The sequence below is a fragment of the Carassius auratus genome, chromosome 1 (assembly GCF_003368295.1).
Source record: "Carassius auratus strain Wakin chromosome 1, ASM336829v1, whole genome shotgun sequence".
Taxonomy (NCBI): domain Eukaryota; kingdom Metazoa; phylum Chordata; class Actinopteri; order Cypriniformes; family Cyprinidae; genus Carassius; species Carassius auratus.
Window position 1 is genome coordinate 10,718,001 of NC_039243.1, and position 27,139 is coordinate 10,745,139.

General features: G+C 34.3%; 2 protein-coding genes across 3 annotated transcripts in view; both read right to left on the reverse strand.

The window, feature by feature from the left end:
• LOC113109348 (myb-like protein U) overlaps positions 1–27,139 on the reverse strand; it is a 972,647-nt gene that overhangs the window by 29,987 nt on the left and 915,521 nt on the right. The gene's annotated exons all lie outside the window — the stretch shown is intronic.
• Positions 1,174–27,138, reverse strand: LOC113109588 (mitotic spindle assembly checkpoint protein MAD1-like). Of its 2 annotated transcripts, none has more exons than XM_026273250.1 (15): positions 27,056–27,138; positions 26,017–26,188; positions 24,983–25,123; positions 24,569–24,748; positions 24,066–24,190; positions 23,005–23,086; positions 22,712–22,842; positions 22,494–22,608; positions 21,947–22,008; positions 15,010–15,096; positions 9,142–9,286; positions 5,323–5,463; positions 3,754–3,810; positions 3,393–3,484; positions 1,174–2,358 (listed from the first exon to the last, which is right to left on the reverse strand). In XM_026273250.1, exons 2-15 carry the CDS (start codon positions 26,161–26,163, stop codon positions 2,214–2,216), a joined length of 1,650 nt encoding a protein of 549 aa, XP_026129035.1. In that variant the 5' UTR covers positions 26,164–26,188; positions 27,056–27,138; the 3' UTR covers positions 1,174–2,213. The 2 variants fall into 2 exon arrangements, with proteins under 2 accessions (XP_026129035.1, XP_026129043.1); XM_026273258.1 differs by having other exon boundaries at positions 27,072–27,086.

The window sequence follows — 27,139 nt, forward strand, 5'->3', positions numbered from 1 at the left end:
TCGTTATTTCCCTACAGCGGCTAATGAACGGGAAGTCTCGCACATCAACAGAATGAAGCTTACTTCCGAGTTGAAGAATAAGGTGGATAGAAAGCGACAGAAGTGCAAGAATTTTCAGGTATTTGCCAATATAGAAACAGAATTTCATAAACTTAACTACCATGAGAAAACCTAAACTGTAATATAATATTAGTTTTAATTTGATATCTCTTGTTCACATAGTACACATTTTTAGCTATTTTTTTTACTTAGAATAATACAAATAACGAATCTCATGTTTTGATTTGTATTTCTATTAAAAATAAATCGATTGTGATTGAGTATTTTCTAGATTACCAAAAAAAAATCATGAATTCAGTATAATTTCAAGGAAGAGTTACAATATTCCCATTGCAACACAATACAAGTTATTGTATATTGAAGTAAAGATTTTAGACACAACCAATAAACAACCACATACCTAAACAACATAAATATTGAATCACTGGGACTTATAGTCTTCGTTTCCTCTAAGTGCCTCTACATTATTTATTGACTAACAAAAATAAAAATAAATACCACTTTACTGTTATTAAACTAATATTTTTAAAAGCATATTAAAGGCTAGTGATTTTCTACAGTACATGTACCACCACTGGGTCAAATCATATACATTTTCATGCCAGAATTAAATAAATATATATATATATATATATATATATATATATATATATATATATATATATATATATATATATATATATATATATATATATATATATATATATATACATATATATACATATATACATATATACATATATATACATATATATATATACATATATATACATATATATACATATATATATATACATATATATACATATACATATATATACATATATATACATATACATATATATACATATACATATACATATATACATATACATATACATATATATATATATATATATATATATACCTCACCAGCATCATGTAAAAATGTACAATACACTTTTAGTGTTAGCACTTGCAAAAACCACTGTGAAATTGTATACATGTATAAAATCAGCTATGATTATAATTCAAATACGAGTCATTAATTCCTCAACTCTCTGGAATACTTGAATCTGACTGGTCAATCATAACAAACATTAAACATTTATTAATAATGAACACTAAGGTGAGAAATGGATATTATGTTTTATTACAACTTGCATAAAAACTTTACAAAAAAGGGCAATAGCCGCTAGTATTCACTTTTAACAAGCTAAAAACATGTCTAATTATGAAGTAAATAATAACAAAACATTCAGCTTATTTCATGCAGGTCAGAGTATTAACCATCAGGCTTTCATCAACCACCACTGAAGACACTAGCTAATCTTGAAGGTGAAATGTGTAATTCCAATGTTAAAATACCTCCTTCTATCTCAGTTTAACAGAGACTGCATGATTATTATGAATCATAATTGTGGATTAATTCCCAACATTGTAATCAACATTCACAATGGTCTTGCTGAATCACTTCATTAAAACTGTATAAGTTTCCTTATTATTTAAGTAACTTCTGTTTCTCATGCTGTTAAAGGGAAGGTTCATCCCAAAAATGAAAATTGTCATCATTTTCTCACTTGACATTTGCTCACCTTCCAGTTTTTCTAAACCTGTATGAATTCCTTTCTTCTGATAAACAAAAAAATATATTTTAAAGAAAGCGTTTAACCAAACAGTTGCTGGTAGCCACTGGTTGCTCACATTCTTCAAAATATCTCAACTTTGTGTTCATCAGAAGAAAGGAATTCATACAGGTTTAGAACAACTTGAAGGTGAGCAAATGATTCAAATCCAGAGATAAAATGATGACAAATAATGAATAAATTATAGGTAGGGAACAGCATGACAATAAGAGACTTCACAAATCCTAATAAAAGGTAATCACTGAAGCTGTCACCACAAGTCTACACAGATTTACGCAGCAGTTTAGTGTGAGCTCAGTCACTATCCACTTATGGGGTTATGGACTCAAAAACTGCTTTTTATGAGCAATAAAGCTGTTACACAGCACAGGCAATCTGTCAAAGCACCTGAAACAACAACCCATGATTCTTATGAGGCTCTCTGAGTTTCCCTCATCACTAGAGATGGCCACGGAGTACAAATCCAATTAGTTTTTAAACTTTTTTATATCCATCTTTATATTATTTTAATTATTATTTGTTGCATTCCTACTGTAAATGTGTTTTGGGTACTAGAAATCTAGCACAAAATGAAAGAGTCACCTGGAGGTTATGCCTCTCTAGTCTCATCTCCAGAATGTTGTTTTGTTCTTCCAGCTGCTGACGTTCTGCCTCCAATTCCTCAATCTTCTGCCTGAAAAGCAAACACATACACGTAAACAAGTACAATGTCATTTCTTGTCCTAATGTAATGAAAGTCATTGTCAAAAACTTGAATCCGAAAATGTTTCATCTGTATTTTTTTTTTTTATAAAGAATGGAGGAACACTACCATAACAAATATTTGTTCCACCATGAAAAGGTCAATAAAGGTAAACAACAGATTATGAAGGTTCATAACAGAGTAAAACATTCCATAAACAAGTGTGGTTCAAAATGAAGACCTCTTTGAAAAATTTGGAATTCAAAATGTGTAATAAAAGTGTGACAAATCATAAGCAAAAAGAACAAACTACTAAGATTCAGAAACTAATGTTAAAAAAAAAAAAGTAGGACTTTCACTAGTGGTCTCAGATATTTAGTGGAACCTTTCTGAACTGTTCTTGAATATCCTGTATAATTCTGTAGTTTAAAAGCACTGGACAGCATTCAAGTTGGTTTAGTTTTGGTTGTGAAGATTACAATGTGGGGTCTTGGACTTGTATTCATTACAAAAAATATTCAATTAAGGTGTAAACAGCTTAGTGAAATGGTTCCGGAGTGATTAAATGAAATTCTAGAGAGAATAATTAAAGGATCAAAAAGAAAGAGGAAAAAGGATAAAGTAGGCACTGAAAGAAAGCTCACTTTTCAAGCGAGGCCACTAAAGCTAATGTAGTATAATCACATTTCCATAGTAATAAGGCACTGCACAGGCCATGAAAAAAACAACACACAGACTCCAGATTCAGTCAGTCTAAAGACCCGTTCACAATGCCAGTGTCTTACAAAATGGCATGAACATTTCAATGAAAGCTGGTTATTTTCAGCAACTTAAGTGAAAGTGACTGCTGATTATGTGCTGGATATCCATGAAGCATATAAATCACACAATCAAATCACAAATGTTACTTCATTTCTGGTAACTCTGCCTTTGTTTGATTCATTTTACATGGAAACAGGCTTCCATGATTATCAGATCAGACATGTATGATGCATGAAATTTCATTAATCACATATCTCTGTTACCTGAGAGAGCTGACTTCCTCTGCTGTTGCGAAAATGTTTTTCTCAGCATTGGACAACTGCTGCTCTTTCAGAGCCTCAAGTTCAGCAGTCACCTGAGCAAATGATTAAAATAAAAAGAGGACAAAAAAAAGAACGACAAATCAATCAGCACTGTGTGTCAAAAAGTATTTCTGTAAATCTCAGAAAATTAAACACCTGCAGCCTAGCTGCAATGTTATATCGCTCTTGATCTCAACTTCTGCCTTATGTGTTTTTTTCATTCTTGCATGTGTTATAGCACAAATTTTAATAAGTTATTTATGATCAGTATGGTAAATTAAAATGCCAAAAGGAAGTTCCCATGGTGATAAATGTGACTTACCATCTGAACTTGTAATTTGAAGGTGCCTGCCTCTTCCTGGGCTTTAGACAGTTGAGTCTATCAGAGTGAAACAGATTATTCCCATAAAAATAAGAGCTAAGATAGTAAGCCATAAAGTCCTTGATTACAAAGTCATAAGTGCTATCAATCTCAGATACAACTTTCAAAAAGGCTAGTCTACATGAGCAGAAGCCTAGAATATTTAACACACCAGCACAGTGTTTATAACACTGTACAACCTGAGATTAACTGAACCACACATTACTATTTACCTAACAATAAAACCTAATGTTTTTAGTCTTCTATACATCAAGCAAGATGGGTCGTTGAATTATAAGAAAATAATGCACACCCAAGGTGGTGATGCATCGTGACCGTTACACCTTGATTGTGCATAATATTCTAATAATTCAACGGACTGGAGTCAATTATTCCACTTATACTAGGCACTGATCAGATGATATATTTAAAGACATTGATCAAGTTTTTGTCCTTAAAACACTTTTGTGTGGGATATATTTCTTCCGCATCTCATCCAACACCTACCTGTGTTGATTATTCCAAAAGTAATTGTATGGAATTGTGTTATACTAGTAATGGAGGCTTGAGCAGTTGATGGCAGACTAATGCTGTTTATAACTAAGTTTTTAGAAAGAGTCACATTTAAGTTGATACAATTATTTTACTGCTAAAATCATTAGAGTGGCACTAACAATTTGTGTTCAAGTATCTGTACTGTATGTGTGTGCATATGCAAGGCAAAGAGGGCAGGCAAATAGAGTAACGTTATGTGCATTCCATACATAAAATGTAAATTTGTGGCAAAAACATGGAAGAAATCTGTCTTTTTTATATTATTGTGTACTATATTTATTTTCTTGGCCAGTGTCGTTGTGGGTTTTATTTACTTTGCTGTTTTAGGCTGTAAGGACTTTTGAAATAACTGAAATCATTTGGCGATGTGATATGGACATGTAATACGGTCAAGACCTGACTGGAACTATGTTTACTGAGCATTTCCCTGAAATAACAGCACACCTTAGAACGTAGTCAACCATTTAGATTCATCAGTGAAACACTGTCATTTCCAGAAATACAAACACCAGGCCGGAAGCAACATCTCCATAAAATGAGCTAAAGAAATGTGTAAGATAACATTCATAAAAGTGTGAAAAGGTGTTTAATAAGGGAGTTATTTGAGATTTATTGTTCCATGTTTGCATTCCTAATGCACAAACACAAAGTCCCTTTTTTAATGACGAGTAACTGAACCTTTACTGAAACAAACAAATCACACATAAAGGCCTATTATTTTATTTACTTAATGTATGTGGGTATAAAAAAAAAAAATGCACTTAAATATTTTAATCAACTGAGCCTTGATAAAAAACATAATAATAATATACATTTACATACACAATCTATATAACAAAAACATAAATGTTGCATAAATGTTTTGAAATGTTGCAGTAATGCAAACAAATCACTGGATCAGTGTTCTGAACAGTTTTCTGAAAGGTACATTTGAATAAATGATTTAGTGTGCATTATGGGAAATGTAGTACTCACCTCCATCTCATTGTTGTGTGCCTGGACTTTCTGCAGCATGTCCTCTGCCTCCTTGACCCGGAGCATGAGCTGAGGGGAGTATTCACTTGTGGCCAACTCACTGTCGTACGACTCTAATATGGCCCTCATTCCATCACGCTCCTGACCCACATACAAAAGCACAAGTTTCAATTCCAGAACTCAATTCAGGCCAAGCTGGGTCAGTACAATAGAAAGATATAGTGCATATAAAACTTGACGAAACACTTGCAGAAACTTAAATGAACAATGCTGATCTTTATTGTCGTATGAGCAAGGAAAAACCCAATTTCCAAAAAAGAAAAAATCTGCCTACTCTCTTAATGTAAATTTAAGTACAGCAGCTTAGTTATGTTTCCCTTATTAAATAACTTAATATGTTTTACTGGTCAACCTTATCAAGGTACTATATTTTTACTGGCAGGTTTCAGTTGTAATGTCATTGTAACGTTCTAAATACAGGAGGAGAGAAACAAGAAATATTAGAGGAGAATTAATGGGGTGAATGAGCTCCCTTCTGAGTCTTGAGTCATCTGTGTAAATATCTCATTTTAGAGTCGATTAAACTGAAATTAAATCTAGTCTAGTCTCTAAAGCCGAAACCAGCAGGATCAATAAAACACTGTGATTCATTATCCGGAGTGCGAACTGATAATACAAAAACGACCAACCGATTAAAAAAAAGCTATGACAGACACGTCCATAAGGTTGCGAAGGTCAATGATGAATAACCTTCGCTAAAAGACCTTTAACAACAGTTTAAAGAAAAAGCTAATGATGTATTTGTGGAGTTTTACTTAAGTTCATCTGATGTAAAAATCAATGTGATTGCCATCTGATCTTCCAAGCAAATATAGTAGTGAATTGTCACTTCTTCCAAAAATGAAAAGAAAACAAAAGTTGACAAGTTGAAATTTTTTACAAATTTGTCCCCAATTACGGTTAAGTAGGTGTACACTCACTCATATCTTCAAAATCTATTTGTCTGCTTCCATTGTAATGGAATTCAACCTTGCTGTTGTCTTCAACTCACCTCATTCGTCCCACAGATAGCAAACTTTCATTTAGGACTCTATTATTTTGGCACTGGCCTCAGAGTTTCTGTGCCGGAGTGAATCTATATGGGTAAGTGAGTGAGGAAACTAATCTGTGCCGCACTGCAGTTTTTTCCATCCCTGTGGATCTTCATTTAATGGAGAACTTGGGTCAATGCTTCAATAAAACCTTTTTATCAAGGCTTTTAATCATAGCTTGAGAACTGTTAATCTTATACGTTCTGAAGACAGCTGATGCATTTTTCTTGGCTTTGCAGCAGGTCAAGTGCTAATGTTGTCAATAATAGCTAGTGACAGCCTCCAGATCCAACAAAACAAACCTTAAAAAAAAAGAAAGAAAAAAAAAAAAAAGAAGAGGAAATGTTTTCAGGATAAATATCCGGCAGACCAATAATGTTGTATTTTACTCAATTAACAGAAAGATGCAAAAAAGCATGATCATAAATACAATTTATTGAAATGCGATAAAAATGACTAAATGCTTTTTCTCTTGATCTCATGTCTAAATGTTCTGTTTGAAATTGGATTTGTATTAAAGTTGGGCAATGCTATTACTGTCCATACAAAACTTTGAATTAACTGGAAAAACATCTAACTGAGCAAACAACCAACGTAATTAAAAAAAGAATAATAGAAAGACAACTCTTAATTACTTGTTCTGACAGCTCTAACTTTCCATGTGCATTTAGAGCAGCTTCCAGACTGATAGGATGTTCTGAATGTCTCCAGCGTAGACATCATTACACTCAAACACTGACTTCATTAATACAAATACCAACTATTTAGGAGTTTATTGAAGCCTTTGATAATTACCAGTTTACCAAGCTGTTGATTTATCCAAATCTAGCCTTTTGGAGAGAACTCACCGTTTACACTGAATGCAATCAAGGTCCAGAAAAGGACCTTATTTTTGTTTTCTTTGTGTAAAAAAAAGCGATCATCGCTAAATAATGTTATGGTTGAACCACTGATGGCAGATGGACTATTCTGACAATGTCTTTCATACTTTTCTGGACTTTGACAGTGTAATTTACTTGGCAGTTAACAGGACTGTCACAAGCCTCCCCATTTTCATCCAAAATATCTTAAATTGTGTTCCAAAGATGAACAAAGCTTTTACGGGTATGTAATTTTGGGGATTATTTATCCCTTTAAATACAATTATTACTATTAATGGTACTTATTTGCTTTCTATTTGTTTTAATAATAAGTACAAGCTACAACAGTAAACATATCACATCACTGAATATTAAAAAATTATCAGCTGAACTCAGGACCTGAATTTCATTTAGGAAAGTTTTCAGGTAAATAAATACAGAAAAAAAAAACTGTAAATTAAAAACAGATTCATCCTTAAAATGAAAGTTACAAAAGTTATTTAGTCATGAGCAGTGGTTAATGTTTATATATAATCGTACACTGTAAACAGAAAAGGTATAAAAATAATTTCTTTAATTTCTGACTGTACAAATTATGTACAAGTATTTTCACGCATGATCACTGGATCATCGGTAAATGAGTGTGGCATTTAAATGGCAGTGTAACCCAAATGAAACAAAAGAACTATACGTTTTGAATGACTATAATTTAAAGAACTGTTTAAGGTTTTACAAAAAGTTTGTTTTACAATAGCAAACTGAGTTTAAAGCTTGTAATGTGCTTCTAGTTTTGCAGACTTGGTCTAAAGATTAGGTATATGGGTGAATGGTTTTACTGAGTGGGCCTCAAGTACACCTTTCTTTCTATCTAAAATAAAATAAAATAAAATAAAAATCAACAGAAGGACTGAAAATGATTTGTTCTACTTGATGAAATGTTTTAAAAGTAATATAATACTTAGATGTTGATATCATGAGCACACTTGCATTACAATATGTTACAAAATTGTAGCTGCTATTTTGCCTTTGGGAGGAAGTTTTCAGTTCTGAAATATATATAGTATGTTTACAAAGTATGAATCCTTGGTAACACTTTAGAATAAGGTTCCATTAGTTAATGTTAGTTAACTACTTTCGTTAACATGAACTAAGCAAGAACAATCCTTCTACAGCATTTATAAGTCTTAGTTCATGTTAATTTCAACATTTACTAATGCATTATTTAAATCAAAAGTTGTGCTTGTTAACATTAGTTAATGCACTGTGAATTACCATGAACTAACAATGAATAACTGTATTTTCATTAACTAACATTAACGAAGATGAATAAATACAGTAATAAATGTATTATTGATTGTTTGTTCATGTTAATTAAAACATTAACTAACATTAACTAATGGAACCTTATTCTAAAGTGTTACCGAATCCTTTTGTTTTGACGAGAGTAGCTGAATGTTTATTCATATATATTTTTGGACCCACTTTATATTAAGTGGCCTTAACTACTATGTATTTACATTTTAATTAATAATTTAGTACAATGTACTTATTGTGTACATACATGTTTTTACATTGTACTTATATTTAAAAAAACCAACATGTAATTACATCTGTATTTAATTTCTGTAATTACATTTATAATTACACTGTTGACCCATACTTTACACCTTAACCCACCCTTAAACTTACCCATACCTCCAACCCTCTCCCTAACCTTACCCCTATCCCACCTCAAAAGCAGCAAAAGTGTTTTACAATACAATATGAACACAATAAGTACATTGTACTTATTTTTATATGTAAGTACATAGTAGTTAAGGCCACCTAATATAAAGTGGGACCATATTTTTTATTTAATATCGTTTTACCTTGGTGAGCAGAAGGACTCTCTTCTGCAGGCGTCGGACAAGCGAATCCTGGTTCTCTCGTTTCTTCTGTTCCTCTTGAGCTTTGGCACGCAGTTGAGCGATCTCAGACAGAAGCTCAGCACGGGCCTTCTCTACAGAGCGAATGCTGAAAGCAACAGATAGAAAGAGGCAGAATGACTTTGGGATGGAGCAGCTCTGGGGAGAACACAAATAACTACATCCTCTAGATCCTGGAAGGTCATTTACTTATAACAAAAGCTGCATTCTCAGTGTTTACAGCTGAATATACGAATATCTTTGTTGCTGAGCCGTTCTGGGAAATGGCCCAATGTTTTGCAAAAGATAGTGAGCCATAAACAATTCCTAGAAACAGCCATGAAAACACCCAACGGTGCAGTTAAATGAAAGTGCATGTCTAATGATGGTGAGTAATCCATATCCATATTCAAGTGTTCACTAACTAGTCAGACCGAGGGCACTTTGGTATAGTTAAGGAAATTCTCATTTGAAACATGTTTAACCCAATATTATAAGATATACACACACATACAGATACACACACTCCATATGTATGTGTTTGTGTATGCACTTTATACAATTATTTAGTTTTCTGCTCCAGATATCCAGTTTTCAAAATAATGCATTATTACATTAACATGACAGTAATCTGAACATAAACATAAACATAAAAATATATAATGCAAAACATAAATGTACAAAAAATATTTGTAGGCTAAACAATTAGTATTTCCGAAGTCAACTAGCAGTATCATTTAGTCAATATATATATTGTCAAAATGCATCTTGTGATATTATTGTGAACATTTCACCCATAAATATTTTTTTTTAATTGTTTTCATCTCCCAATATTTCTCCATTCAATCCAGAACTGATGGATAGAATCAAATCCCTGCTTTTTTCTCTCTTAGATATATTTCACAATAAGTTTCATCGCAACTAAGTATAAAACTTTGAACCACAGACAAAATTTTCTTTTTTTTTCTTTTTTTTAGGATTGATGTCATTAGCTGCTATTAATACTGATTTATTTTCTATCTTTATGTCGTGCAGTTCTTGTGGGGTGTCATGTTAAGACACAATGTCCATCAAAACAGTGAGCAAAATGGTTGCACGAATTCATATTAGAAGAAGCTGTTTGTTTGTGTGTGCATGTGTCTTTGGAGATAAAGGAAGATTGTTTGATCCAGATAGACTTTGACTGGGAGAGCATTTTTCCACTTGACCTTTCAGAGCGAGAGAAATTACCCACAGCAAGAGTTCAATTCCATCAAACGTGCTGGAAAAGTGTGTGGGAGTCTTTGTATCTGCTGGATTAAAGGAGGGAAAGTGCTAAGACTGTACGGATGGATGTAATTGTGCTTTCTTGAGGAAGGTGACTAGGGAAATTTGTTTGTAGGAGGAGGGCGGGTGAGTTTGTGTGGGCTGGCATTTGCAAGAGAGAGTCAGCACGTGTGTGTGTGTGAGTGTGTGTGTGTCCTCGTAGCTAAATTGATTAACTCCTCATCTCTTCCAGATGCTAACTATCCAGCCCAATTTGAGTTATAATGAAAATCATCAAGGCCTGCTGTCGAGGGTCAATAAGACAATAATGCACAATCTAATCACAAAACCATACTTGTCTCCTATCCATATGTCCTCAACACATACTGAGGCTTATTATGCAAATTGCCTCTATTCGTTAGTGAATAGGGTAATTGATTTCGTTGGCCCAGTTTCTCAACACAGAAGGAGTAGCTTAAATGGAGTGATTCAACCAAGTGGACCACATGAATGCATGCTAACACAGACAAACACATGTATGTAAAGCACCTATAAGTACTTTGTTTTGTATTATAATACAAAGAGGGCGATTTTACAGTCCATCACATTATTCCATTAAAGAAATAATTCACAGCCGCTGCACTTCTATTTAAAGGTCTTGAAATGATCACAAAAATAAACAGCCGAGGGTACATCCTCCATCTTGATTATCGTCTGATGAGTATCATAGCCTATTTAGGAAAAGATTCACCACCACACACGCATCCAACATGTAAACCAAACAACCTTGTATTTTTTACATGATGATTATGGGCAACAAAATGGGTGATACATGATATCACAATGTGCTCATTTGCTAATGGTACAGCCGTCTCTGTAAAAGGTTGTAAAGAAAACTAGCAGTATGGGTATTTATACACATAGATATAGATTGAGCACTAAGATCAATGTACATGTAATTAAATTTAATGATAGCAAATAAGATCATTCAAATAAAGCTGTTAAGAGCAGAACTAGCACACTATGCACTGTGTGAACAGAGGCCTCTCATTTGATTTGAATCAAAGACTGCATATATACCAAGATTAGGGATGTCAGCGATTAATTGTCGATAAGAGATGCCATCGATTAAAGCTGTCAATGTCTATGGTCCGTTAATTGATTTAATGTTGGGCTGCGTGGGGCTCATGCGAAAAACACATGCAAGCGGCTGTGAATGACGTGACTGTTATATAAATGCATCATCAATCATTCATAATGTACAAATTAGGCTTTTAATGTCATTTAAAAGTAAATTAAATTAGAAACAACACAAAGTTCTTCAACATGAAAAGCAATAGAAATGTAGTAACTAAGTCATTTCATCAGATAATTTTTTCACATCGTGCGCTTTGCACGGCTGCAGGACACAGGACAGAAAGGCTATCATACTTTTTTTTTAAACTTGTTAATTCGTTCCTAACACTTATAAATGTGTGGCAACTGCTCATGTTTCATTCATTTTGTTCCTTAACCCATGATTTAACTGAATTGAGGGAACAAATTAATAAATCTAACAAATTCTTAAATCATGAATAAATGGGATGCTTTAAGGAATTGATGAAAAATGGGATGCTTTAAAGAAAATGCATAGCTTATGTAAGTAATAGACCTAAAATAAACAAGTTCACGGAAGGTAAAGGATTCTGTTTGTTCTGTTTGTTTGCTTTATTTTACAAATCTTCTGTGTTTTTATTGTTAGTGCACAAATAAAAGTAAACCCTTTTGCGGATTATATCTATACTCCAAAGTGTTTTTTTATATGTCTCAACTGTTCCTCTGCGCTGGCGCCTCACGCGCACACCCCCTAAATATTCTTGCAATTCAAACTTACATCACAGTCTGTTCATTATCAAACCAAAATACAGTCAACCAAACATATAAAAGGTTACACTGCTCAGTTTAAATAGACCTTAGTATACCGATCCAATCAGCTGTTATTCCAAGCACATTTTGCTCATGTGAAGAGGATGATCTTTTCCACCTATTTGCAAATGCATGTAAAAGTACAAGCCTAGTAGTTTACATTATAAATAATAGTTTGAATATCTACGTCCTCGTCACGATCTAATGAACTGCAAATCCCAGATTTGTAAAAACAAAATCTGACATTTTCCGTAACATGATCCAGCAGGAGAAATCTATGTACTGGTCATAATACTCAGATAAAAATGGTTAATGTGAGCAACAGTTGCTCAACGGGCACTTTTTCAGCAGTACCGATGGAGGTGGTTCCCTGACTGCTCAGCACAGCCACAAGCGCCACAGTTACATTTGAGATATTTTTATTTTAAATGCCATAATGTCAGTTGAAAACATTGCAACTGTGTTTTAAAATACATCAAGGAGCACGAAGAAACCATTTAAAGAGTCGGGTTTGGCGTTAAGTAAAATGATCTCAGATGTATGGCACACTCTCTTCATTTTATCAAATGATCATAATCACACTTATTCATTTTATAATCTTGCTACTAGCATGTTATTCAAATTAACTGCTTTTAATTCGGGCTAGAAAGGTTTAATTCGGGCTACATCCTGTCATAGTGACTGCGCCGCTGCAATAGACGCATTTTGCAGCATTAAGGTTAACGATTAATTGATTGTTTATTTAAATGACGATCGATCATGGAAATTATAGAAAATTTACATCCCTAACGAAGATGGTGCTCTTGCTGTGAACCAAGTAAACTGTAACACACTATATGGAAGCTGAAGGTAGGGCTGAGCAATACATTGAATATAGCAACATAAAAGAACTTTGTTGTACAACTATTTGTAGGACGACTGCAATTTTTGTACAGCAAATATGATTTTTAAATGCTCCTTGCATTCATTTAGTAAAGAGCAATAAGTCATCATCATCCTGATAATATTTTTATTAACTAGTGTTGATTCTGAAGTAAACTATTTGTATGTACTCTGTAAAAATAACTGTTTGATCTAAATCATGTCATCTTTCAATGGGAGGCAGATCAACTTACATTTTTCAAGCGTAAATACAAAAACATTTAAATATCATGAATATTATCAAAATGTATAAAATATAAACATTTAAGTTGTATTGCCCTGCCCTACTCCAGGGCGACCAAGTCCCACCTTCTAAAAAAGAGCCAATAACCAGTTGGTAAAGTCACTGCATCACTGCAGCTGCCATTAAAAGTTCTGGAACTTTAGCATAAGGAGCTAAATATGTTCAATAAATGCTAAATATGATACCATTGTTGTCATTCACAGTTAAATCCTAATATGAAAGGAGCTATTATTTCATATTTATCATAATCTGTCACATTATTTCAGATTATGACAGTTACTTGTTGTGTGCTATTAGATATTGTGTTGGCTGTGCTGTCAGTATTACGGTATATTAATACATTTAATTACTGCCAATTCACATAATATGCTACATGCATTATCCACATACATTAATAAAAAGTTATTGAATCTACTGACATCCCTAGTTTAACTGCATTAGTCAAACAAAAACAGTGTATTTGTTGGCAATGGTTTTGATTAGATATTACTTCTGAGGTACCATGGGCAATTATTGCTTTGAAACCACAATGTTATAGGACATTGATCCAAGCCTACTACAAGTACTCTCTGAAATTAACAACAAGAACCAAACATTCACAAAAAGTATTGTTTTCCACACACTAGACACCCTCCATTTGCCGGAGGTGAGGATCTTTGCAAATAATAGGTCTATATCTGATAGAAACGCATTAAAAAGTAAAAAGCAATAAAAAGAAAAGACACCCCCAACTTCTTCTATAAAGAACTTAAAGAAATGACAGCAGACTCGTTACTTTGCAAAACTGTTTTAGACAACATCATAGTTCATAATTTGCATCAATCTCAACACTCAGCTCATTAGTGAGATCTGATATTGTCAGTTTCGTATGACTTGACTGCTCAAGTGACGAACCGCGCAGCACCGACACGCACAAAGTTCCATCGACCAATTACAGTCTGACAATTAGAGAGAGCCAGAGACCAGAGATAGACTGAAAGAGCATCAAAGAGATCGGCTAATGCTTGCCTGAAAACTGGTAAAAGACCCTATTACTGCCTCTGAAAGAACTGAACAGGAGGAAAAGAGACCCACATTAGAGGCTTTGTCAAATAATGTCATTTCGAAGCACAAAAACAGACATGAACTCACAGAGTGCCACTTGAGAGAGTGGGGGAGGTTGTCCCAATCCATCGGATCTTGAGTGACAGATCACAGATCAGCTCTGGAGTAGAGCTGTCACTCACAAGTTAAGTTCAATAAAGACTCTGTCCATCTCAATTGTTACAGAGGACATCAAATCTTACAAATCATGGAGTGACAGTGAAGCTCGACTATATCAAATATTTAAGCTGAAATTGTTTCAGCTCATACCTACAATCAGCTTTGTGATAAGAGAAATAACATTGGAATGATTGTGTAAAAGTTTCAGACATACCTCCAGACAACTTTCTTAGACCAAATGAGTCATGAGTCAAAATGTGTGACCCAAAGTCAGTGATCAATATCTTTTAGTCCATGTGCATGCATGTATTTACCTGCTATTCAGTGTGTAGTTCTGCTGTTTCAGGTTCAGTTCTCGCTGCTGAATTTGTATCACCTCCCTGGACAAATCCTCAGGTTTCCTACAACAAAGAGAGAAAGAGGAGGTGTTATTAAAAAAAATATCTACTAGCACCAGATGAATAAGGCTCAAAAAGGGCCCAAAAAGCCTCTTTTTCATTTTCAGAAAATGGACAGTGAAAGTAGGTGCATGACCTTCAGAAAATGCTGATCATTCACAACTATACCACAATAATAAAAGAGCACTTCATAATTTATTTCTCACAAGGTTTGCAAATAGAGCAACCCACATTTTCTAAATGAGAGATTGTTTTCTTCAAGCAGAGTTTTTTGCATGGGGTAAAAAGGTTTTAAAACAATGAATCATATATCAGTTCAAAGGATCATGTTAGTTATGATTTTAGTTGTTAGACACAGTTAAGAAAGTCGAAAATCTCAGAGTTAAGACCAGATAAAATTACTTTTACAGACAGACATCTGAGGTGTCAACCCTCTACGGACACCTAGACAATTGAATCGGCATTGGCTAGTAAATTTCTTAGTTTACTCGCCAGACTGATATATATATATATATATATATATATATATATTTGTAAAGTTATAATATGATAAACAAGTATTATTTAAAGATAGAACTTTTATTATTTAGAATTAAAACTTAATAACCATGTATGCAAATTACAAACCCGATTCCAAAAAAGTTGGGACACTGTACAAATTGTGAATAGAAACGGTTTCAAGTTTCAAATTTCAATATTTTATTCAGAATATAACATATATGACATATCAAATGTTTAAACTGAGAAAATGTATCATTTTAAGGGCAAAATAAGGGAAAATACACTCTTAACATTAGTCAGTCAAGCATTTTAACCTGTTAACGGTCACCCCGTCCCGTATATGGGACGCCTACGTTTACTTCACTATATTACAATTAAATCCTAATCTTATGACAAACTATATATCGTTGGAAAGGTCTAAGACTCCTAAATAATTTCTTACATAAAAGATTGGTAAAATATTTATGTAGGAAAAGTAATGGTTTAATTTAAGGCAAGAGTGCACCTCAAAAACCTACATCATTACAGGAGTTCTGAAAGTCTTCTTTGTCTTTTTCTTGTTGCCACTTTCACACTTAGAAATCATCAGAAATGATATATCACTTGAAAACTTAAAATCTCCAAATTCATCCTTTGAAACATCAAAGTCATGTTACAAAATGTTTTCAGTCATGAATTATAAAAATTTAGGTTTGGATCATGCAATTTCAAGACTATGTTCAAAAATGTGAATGACAGTTAACAGGATATGATGATAATCAAGTATTATTTAAAGATAGAACTTTAGTATTTAGATTTAAAACTTGATATTAATGTATGCATATTAGTCATTTTAACTGATCTTAGGACTGATGGTGGTGCTTTTTTGGTCATTCAGTGTTTGTCAAAAATATTGGAAAAAAAAACTAACAGAAATACTGATACGAAAATAATGATACAAATTCTACTAATAAGAACAATATGCAACGCACTAAGGATTAACAAGCTGCTGGATTTATGAATATTAATCAGCTTGTGTGCATTCGCTTGAACTGATTTGCTGAAATCAAAACAGGGATAATAATGAGCGCCAGCCAATGAGATTGCCGTTTGCGCATCAGTCCCCCCCACTACCAGAAAACCCGGAAGTTCTTGAAAGATTAAAAAATCCAAAAGGAACTTATTTAAGGTTATTTTGACAGAAAACAACAACAACAAAGAATATCGTTTAGATGTAGCACGTCAATTCTGTCTCTCTCTCAGAGAGGTAAACCTGTCAGCTGTGTGGATATTGCCAATATCGTTAACAATTCTGGTTTATAATAATTAATAATATGGCTCCTTCTAAAGATCTTAGGCCTATGCAGGGTTCTGTTAATGCATAAACTTCATTATTTGAAGCGCACTTGCCATCCAGTAAAAGCAAAAAGCTTTGTGCTTTGTTACTTTTTAATAAACAAAGTATAATTTTACATCATATACTTTTTATAATCTGAGGAACCTACCTTTCGCCACAAAGAACCTTGTGAAATGTAAAGGTTCTTCAGATGTTAAAGGTTCTTTATTTAAACATTTAGACAAAAAAAGTTCACTCTTTTAAGAGTGTATGACAACATTTTAGGGTGCATTAAGGAGAAGAAGCCCAAATAACAATCAGTGGCCAAGCGATACTTATGGTCCATGATACTGGTACAGATAATGAACAATTCTTTGTGACTGTATATTTCAACCCGGAAAAGACATTTAGTTCCCACTTTAAGTGAACCTTAGTTCCAAGGTCATCTACAAGATGGATCAAAATGCTGATAAAGTCAAGAAAAGATGAGACATAAACACGACAGTATGACTAAAATGTTAAAATGTTAAAATTCTCATAGGAGCAAATGGCTTTTTCTTTTTTTTTCTTTTTTTTTTTTGGAGCCCTGTGTTAGCAATGGAGAGGCACAGAAACTGTATCTGAAGTGGCATTTAGATACATTTATAGACTTTAAAACAGAACGTTAATACAGTTAACCTGCAGATACAAATGCAATAATTTTTTGAATGTTTTCAAACAAAATGTATAATACTGATATTTATATTCTTAAATAGTTTGGGCCTGTCCTAAATCCCACACTAAACCCTCACGGTCTTCCTCGGTGTCCAAACTTTTTTGACGTAATGCTCTTTTGACTGTCGGGTAGAAGTCTGCTACGGAGCTCGCCTCAGTGGAGGCTTGGCAAAAGTGCGCATCAAGGGTGCAAAAGGGGGCACTCGCGAGTACCCTTCTGAAAGCTAATATGAATAATGGGACACCTTACGGTCTCGTTGACTTAACGGATATTCAGCGGCCATTGTTAGTTTGCAAGACCATGTGCACATGAAGTGTGCCATTTGTAACAGGGTGCGTGCATGCGTGCAGTCTCTGGGTGTGTTTTTGTGATATACTCAATGTCAAATCGCATATAATTTAAACAATTATGATATTATCGTAGACAATATATGACACACACCCCTACACACGACTATTGTTTTGGTGTTGTTATTCACAGATACATATCTATGATTATTCTCTCAAGCATTCTCATAAAAGCAAGTTTTGACTTAATTCTGCAAATTCGCTTTATAAATGCTACATTATGCTTGCTGGAAGTACTCAGCACAAGAAATCAGTAGCAAAAGGTATTCATACTGCCTAATATATTTACATATAGCCTACATGGCTAACTACTGGATCATATTTCAAATGATCATAGGGCATGTTTAATTACATCTGCCGGCTTTGATTTGCATAATTAACGGAGCTGTCAACATCAAACAAAAGCTTCATGAACTTAATCACACCCACAGACAGTAAGGCTTTGAATGCATTTGCTTGATTTTGACAATTATTCTATAAATTCTTGTGATGAATGTGCTACCTTACTGCTGACACCTTTGTTCTGTATTTGAGATGAAAACTAATTATTTTAAGAATTGTTTCAGCATTCAAACAGTAGGAATAGCACTCCTGAGTGAACATAAAGGAAAGGAATTACAAGACAGTATGATTTAAGTATGTATTCGTCTTTTCCTCTCGATTTTTCAAGAAGTTCTCTCTCATTTTCTTCACAGAAAGACAAACGAGTCTACGAAACAAAAAAGTCCCAACTGCTGCACTTTTCTTTGCTGAGACAAAACATTGAGAAGATATGACACCAGTTTCTTTTATTTGGAGAATCCCCGCGAGAGTTACATTGCTCACCCAGGTAAAACATGAGAGAGCAGAATGAAACTACTGCCTGACATATTTATACTGCCGGAGAAATGTGATGGTTCATAGGCTGGGGAGCAGAGAGAGCGGAATGAGAAATGTTCAATGATCAATCAAAATCTGATTTCTGCTCCACCAAAGCAAGACGGGCACTCTGGCTTATTCGCCGTCCCATTATCCTTTCAAAACTAAGAAAAAGCTTTGAGAAGAGAAAGATTGCATACAGTGTTATGCGAATGTGAGCATAATCAGTTGAATCCTGCACTGAAACACCTCACCCAATGCCATATCACATTTCGAAGACAGGAAACGCATAAGATCTTTGCGGAGAAAAAAAAATGGATGATCTGAGGAATTCTGCCCAGTTATTTGAAGGATATTAACTCTGCAAAACCTTGACCAATTACGTGCTGTTTGAGGTTTATAATCATTTTGGGGCAATTACTGAATAGTAAACTTGAAAGGATTATTCTCTACCACATTCAAAGTTTCAAACACACGTAGAAACTAATAAATACAGGATAATTCGCAATACATTTGAAATGATTTTGCTGGTGATATAAAATCAAGCAACATCACTTACATAGCAATGGCTTTCATTTTCCCGTAAGTGCCCTAAAGACACAGGATAAATTAATTTTCACTTTCTGGTGAACTATCCCTTTGAAAGAGCTTAGCAAAATGCATATAGTGAATATAAATGAAAACAAATTTCATTTACTAATTTAAATGAAAATCATTCTGAATATTTTAACTAGATGTGTTGCATTTACTTGTATTAAACAGTTTAATGTAATTTAATCCAATTTCTGTTTGAAATGATGGTTCCTCTGATAACCCTAGTAAAAAGAAAAACTGGAAAGTAGCTTTGCTCAAAGTTCTTCCAATCCATTCGATGTGAACATGATCACAGTTCTGCTGTTGAAAATTAGAGCACTTAGACAACACTTCAAACATCCGTTTCCAGAGTTTATATGTGACAGACAAGCAGTGCATTTAAAAGAACAGTTCAGTCAAATGAAAAATGGCTAGTCTGGACATTTAGACGAACCAATGAATGACTTAAACACAAGCTGTCCAAGCAAATTAAGCTGGGATAGAAGAAATTATTTTAACATAAAACAAAACAGCACTGTGGCGAGTGGGGTGGGGCCGAGAGACGTGGGAACAAGGAGTGAGGCCGGCGGAATGAATGGGAAATCAGCTACACCTGCGCCCCACGGCTGGTCTCGAGTCCCACGTAGGAGATGGAAGGAAATAAAACTGGAGCGACGACAGTGAAAGACGAGAGAGGACCAGGCCTGGGTTTTTAGTTGTGTTTGCTTTTTATTTTCGCGCATCAGTCGTCCGTGAGGGGCTGATGCGCTGTTTTGTTTATTTTGTGATGGCGCTGGTTCCCGCCTCCTTTTTCCCGATGATTATGGAGCTTTAATATCATTACAAGCACATCACCTAAAAGGCAAGGCTTTTATTTATTTTTTCCGTAAATGAGGGGGGAAAAAATATCGGTGCACAAGTGCACATACAAAAAAAAAAAAAAAAAAAAGTCTACCGCAATTCAAGGCCTTTACCAACTAGACAGACTTCAAACATGAAAGGGTGACAAGCTTCAGTGCTGTTGTGTATGTCTGGCTTAAGATTTCATGATGGGAGCATCCTAGTATGTCAGGATGTCATTCCAAGCCATCATTCAGTAACCTACATTGAGTCAGAGTTTCCATTCATCTATAAATCAAACATAAGAAATACTGTAGAACTGCATATCAACACCAAACCATGCAGTTCACCATTTTTATTTATTTATTTTACGACTTTGTATTAATATGCTACACTTTTGTTGTGGTAAAGAGGTTAGCCAGATGATTTATACTTATTAATAACGCCTCTTCCTGAGGGTTTAAGAAAAACTTGTATTTATAATAGAGGGCCAGCCCTCAATTTAACTTTTTTAGTACATGACCATTTCCCACCTTCTCTTTGAATGTAGTTCCCAAAAAAAAGACAATTCTATCATAATTTATTAAACCTGTATAGTTTTATTCTTCAACAGAAACTAAATGAGAAATTAATAATTTACTGATCACTCTATTCATTGCAACAAGAAAACCTTTATGCCAGGTATTCTGCAGACAAACAATAGCTTTGTGATAAATAAACCAAAATTTAGGTTGCTATTCTTCCCCTCATTTAAATCAAAATGAAAATGATATATTAATATTTCAGATTAGATCAACTAAATCATTGAAAAGACACACAAATGAATGATTTGATTATGAACCTGTTGACATCACGATTCTAATGAAATAAGGCCTTAAAATTAATTTGGTTCCTCATACAAAGCTAGCCTTTGCATCTTTTTTGAAGCTCTGGTCTCTTCTTTTTGACTGCAGAAAAAAAAATTTACTAGTACATATTAAAAATGTATCTGGAACTATTATTCTGACCGCCTGTTTACATAATATCATTAAATATTGGTAACGCGTTTTAAACAGATAAGATCAGTCACTCGCACTGGTGTCTGACGTTTTAGGGCACTGATTGTATAATAAGAGCCTAGCTGTTTGTCATTTTGAGGGGTACTTCAAGAGCACTGTGTGTGTGTGTGTGTGTCCCACCAAATCCCCATAAGCCATTAAACAGACAATGTTTATATCTTTCCACATCACTGACAGAGCACATTTACACCTCACACGATCAACAGAACACATGCATATGCAAACACACCCAAACTATTCCACATCAGTCGATGTTTCAGTATATATAACTAGATGACCTTGAAAACACTGCAGGACCGCAGAGCATGTAGAATTTACAAGCAATAACACTGACTGACTGACCTAACTCAAGTTAACAGACCAATTCAGGTGCAGACACTGAGGACAGACACGTTTCTTGAGATCAGAGCACCCTCTAGTGGCTTTGTAATCCACCGTATCCCCCAAAACTATTAGGTTTTTAGATTTCAAATAGTGCTTGCTATGTGTATGTACAATAATAATAATAGTAATACCCTCAAATTTGGCTTCATATATTGATTATCAGATATCTATTAGACTTTTAAAGCAATATTTCTAGCCAGAGAATTATTGAGCTATGCATTTATAAAAAATACATTAAATTAATTAAAAAGAAAATACCAACCTAATATTAAGTCCTGCAGCCTGGCCAATGTTTTCCCAAGCCTGCAGCTCTTGCTCCAGTTTCTAGAATATAAAAATCACATCCAGACGCAATGATGGATTAAAATCACTATACAATATATGGCAAAACAAAAACTACCATTATGTATAAATACTTTACATTTTAAATAACATCTCATCATTTGTTCCAATTCTGAAAAGAAGTGGCAAGCGACTTGTTTGTATTATGCAAATCTATTTTCCCTAATTTTCCTTTAGGGGTAAAATATCAAGCACAATATAATTAATAATAAGAGAGTCAAATTTACATAGCATCTAAAGACCAGACATTAAAAAACTATTTGCAAGGATTACACATTACAATACACTGCAAGAAATACATAATTTTGTCTGAACTTTTACTAAGACATGGACAGATATTTGTTCATTCAAGAGATATTTTAGACCATGAGTGCCCATAAAACTGCAGATTTAATACACAATATTTTCAGAGAATTATAATAAACGCTCAATGTCACACTGTCTTCTGCATGTATGTAACTGTTTACCTCTTTCTCCAACTCCGCTTTGAGTTTCTCCTCCATCACTCTCTCCACTCTCTCCAACTTCCTCCTCAACCCCTCAGTCTCTTCTTTCAACAGACTGTTGTTCTCTTTTGTCTCTCTGAGATGAAAATTGAGAGATAATTGAAAAAAGTACTAGTTATAAATAATGATTTATGTATGCATCCCTCACAGAAAAATCTTGATGATGCGAATGTTGATACCGTAAGAAAGTGTTTTCCTCCCGCAGACGTTTAATTTCCCGCTCCAGTTCAGGCAGCCTGGCCATTTCAGATTTCATGTTCTTCACAATCACAGAGTCTTGCTCCTGAAGAGCCAAACGCCTCTCCAACTCCTGCAGATGGACAACACCCATCAGAGTGAGTGGGACACAAATAAAAAGCTATTTCATGGTGCAAATGTTTTTAACCGAATTGGTACTCAAGTATCAGTGCTTCTGACATCCTTTGGTGCTCCAAACATCATAGAAATTCAAGAATAAGACAAACAGAAATACCTTCATCTTGAGCTCACTCTCTGTGCTGATGGAATGAGATGACTGCAGATTTTGGTACCTCTGACTGACATCCTGGTACTTCCTGTTAGAATCAGATGAAAAACAACACAGTCCATCTGTATTTAAGAGACAACTCTCTACAGACACCTTGGCAATTGAATCGCCATTGCCTAGTAATTTTTAAATATCTGAAAGTACACTCTTAACATTAGTCAGTCAGGCATTATAATAATCAAGTATTATTTAATTATAGAACTTTAGCAATAGGAAATAAACTTGATAACCATGTGTGAATGCATATTATTCACTTTAACCGAACACTTTAATTGGACTGGTGGTGGTGCTTTTTTGTTCATTGGTCATTTGGTTTCTGAAAAATAATAATAATAATTCAAAAATAAATAAATAAATAAAATACTGATAATAATGATAGGAACTCTACTAATAAAAACTAAAAAATGGACTAAGGATTACTAAGGATTAATGAGCTGCTGGATTCATGAATATGAATCAGGTTTTGTGTTTTCACTTGAACTGATTTGCTGAAATCAAAACAGGGATGATAACAGGTGAGCGCCAGCCAATGAGACTGCTTAGTGCGCATTAGCCCCACCCACTACAGGAAAAATCTGGCAGTTCTTAAAAGCTGAAGAATTCCAAAGGAAAGACAAGAAAACACAACAAAGAATATCGTTTACATGTAGCACATCAATTCACTCTCTCTCTGCAAGTGTGTGAGACAAAGCAAAGGCAAGCTGTGCGCCTTCACACTAGAGTTTACGGTACATCAAAAACAGCACAGATCGCTTGATGGAGAGTGAAACTCTGAAGCGCTCAGTCAGAGTGTTCGGCGAGTAAAAATATAAATGTGCTAAACTTATACTTGGCCTCCAACTCTTAATGGCGAGTAAAATCTGAGAATTTATTAGCTGTTGGTAATATTAGACATCATTTAGTCACCCAGAGTAAAAATTTAGTGGCATATGTGAGTGATTTACTCTCAATGTTGCAGAGAGAGTATGAGAAAAACAGTGCGTGTATGTGTACATGGGAGTTCATACTTGCGCTGCACATCCAGTTGTTCCTGCAGGGCCTGAATCTCCAGGTTCTGGGTTGAGAATTTGGACTCCTGAATCTGGATCTTTTGATTAAGCCTTCGTGTCTCATCGTTCAACTCATTGATCATCTACAACATAAACAAACACTTCAATTAAACAACTGGAATGCAAACTGTATTAACAGAAAAATATATAAAATAAAAAATAAACATTTTCAACAAAACTAGATTTGCGAATGCAGTAAGTTTTATATTTTGTGTATGTATACTACTGTTCAGAGGTTCAGGCTCAGCAACAATTTTTTGTTGTTGAAAGAGATTAATACTTTTATATTTCTTGAGCAACAAATTAGTTTATTAGAATGATTTCTGAGGGATCACACCACACTTAAGACTGGAGTAATGACTGCTGAAAAAACTATCTTTGCCATGACATGAATATATAACATTTTTAAATAAATTATTATTATTAATAATAATACAAAATATACATGAACACACAAACACCTGGTCTGCCTCGGCAATTTTGCTGTCTTTTTCATTTGCTTTCTTGTGGAGTTCCTCAAGGTTACGCTTTAAAACCTTGTTGTTTTCCATTTGTTCATTAAGAGCTTGATTTGCTTTCTCTTCTCTTTCTTCCAGACGTTTGATCTTCAACAGTAACTCCCTGTTACGGTCAATTTCCCTCTGTAAATGTTATCAGACAGACACACACACACACAAACGCAGGTCAAATTAGGTTTTCAACAGAAAAGACTGGACAGTCTAGCCTTGAACGCACCGAATCACATCCTAATGGAATTACACTCTGATTTAGATTGCTGTTTTTTTTTTTTATATTGAGGAATATGTTTAGAAAATGGGAGTAAGAAAATCCTGCAGCAGAACATGGTTTTCAGGAATATGCTATCTATCACTCACCTGAAAGTCTCTGGAGCTGCTGTGCGCCTCTTTCTCCAGCTCTATACGTGCCCGTTTGTGACTAAGCTCCATCTGTTGTTTTTCTTGAGTGAGTTGCAACAGGCTAGTGTGAGAACGGACACGCTCTGCAGCCTCCTCTAACTATCACACAAACAAAAAATGTAAAAGAAATTCAGTAATCTGCTCTACACATACTGTATTATAGAAATAGTTCACACCCAGAAATAAAAATTTGCCTGAAAAATTCACTCACCCTCAGGCTTTTTAAGATGTAGATGAGTTTCTTCATTGAAACAGATTTGGAAAAATCACTTGTTCACCAATGAATCCTCTGCAGTGAATGGATGCCGTCAGAAAGAGAGTCCAAACATATGATAAAATCATAACAATAATCCAGAAGTAATACAAACGACTCCAGTCCATCAATTAATGTCTTGTGAAGCGAAAGATTTGCATTTGTAAGAAACAAATCCATCATTAAAGGCATTAACTTAAACCGTTCCTTATAGGTAAAATATGGCTACATAATCCATAATAACGGTTCCTAAAGTAAAAGAGACTAGTGTGCTCTCAAATCAAAATCCAGCAACATATTTGTACATAAAACTGTTTTTGCTTGCAAATGGTGGTTGGTCTGATTCAGATGAGACAACTTTTGCACTCGAGAAAGGAACATTATTTTAGCCAGAAGCAAAGATTTGAATTTAAAATAGTTTTAATTACTTAAATTTCATCTTAACTTTCACTTCACAAGACCTTAATTGATGGACTCTTTGGACTCTTATTCTGACGGCACCCATTCACTGCAGAGGATCCATTGGTGTGCAAGTGACAATGCTAAATTTCTCCAAATGTGTTCTGATGAAGAAACAAACTTATCTTCATCTTGGGTGGCCTGAGAGCGAGTACATTTTCAGCAAATCTTAATTTTGGATGAACTATTCTTTTAAGAGATATACTCCATTTCATAAGACGACTGAGTTGAAATTTCAATATAAATTAAGGATAAAATATGAAAGGAGTCCATGACTTGCCTCCACTCTTTTAGTATAGAGCTTCTGAAGGTCACTTCTACCATAGGCTGGCTCAGTCTCCAGCAAAGAACGATCTGGACATGATATCAAACTCTTGAAAGATTTTAGCGTTGAGAAGATTGTGGTGTCATCCTCCATATCGTCCATATTGACGATGTCTTGACAACCTCCTCTGCGGAGTTAGGAAAAACTTAATTGTATAAGTGTAAAAACCCATTCATAAACTTCTTCCATTACCTCAAGAAATCTACCAAAAAATAAATAATACAAATACATTGCAAGGATGCACTGTGTACCTCTTTAGGATGCTATTATCAAATAAATACTGAAAATTATATACACCTGAAAGTTTATGGTGACGAATAAGGTGTATTTGAATTATCAACTTTCTTAAAATATAATATTAAAAAATAATATTCTCAAATAATACCTCTTTATTTAAAATAACGGAAATATAGCCTTCTCTAGTATGTTCGCATTGTTGAACAGAAAATAAGAATCTCAATAATCTTGTTAAAATTCAAGTAAAAAGCATCTATGCAATCATATCATAGGGGTCTTAAAGGAGTGTTTTAAAAGATGACACTGTCTTGTTTACTTAATACACACTTATAAAATAGTTTCCCTGATGGTATCAGATGACGATACTATAGTACTTTGCTACATTCCATGGAACCAAAGCTCTGTCATATTCATATATGATGGCATTTAAACGGTATAGCTAAATATAGTGTTACCTCAGAGAGAGTAACTTATTGTCGTATATGCATCGCACATGGTCCGACTCCAACACAAGGTATTAACTTTTCCGACTGAAGAACTCATTAAAATTTAATCATGATATAACATTAAGAGATCCGCTATTTGAAGTTGAATCACACAAGCTAAAAGTTCAGTGTCTTTAATTAGCAAACGTTCAGCTAACTTTACCTCACTAATATTCTGCAGTAAAAAATGTAACGTTATTCACAAACTAAAACGCACTAACATACGTGTCTTTCTTTCGAATTAATAAATATATGAGATAGAAAGTACGGACCTCACGATTCACAGACCTGTCTCTTGCTCTACGTTGAACTTGCAGCAGTTCTGTTTTCGTTGGTTGAGATGCCGCTACTTCGTC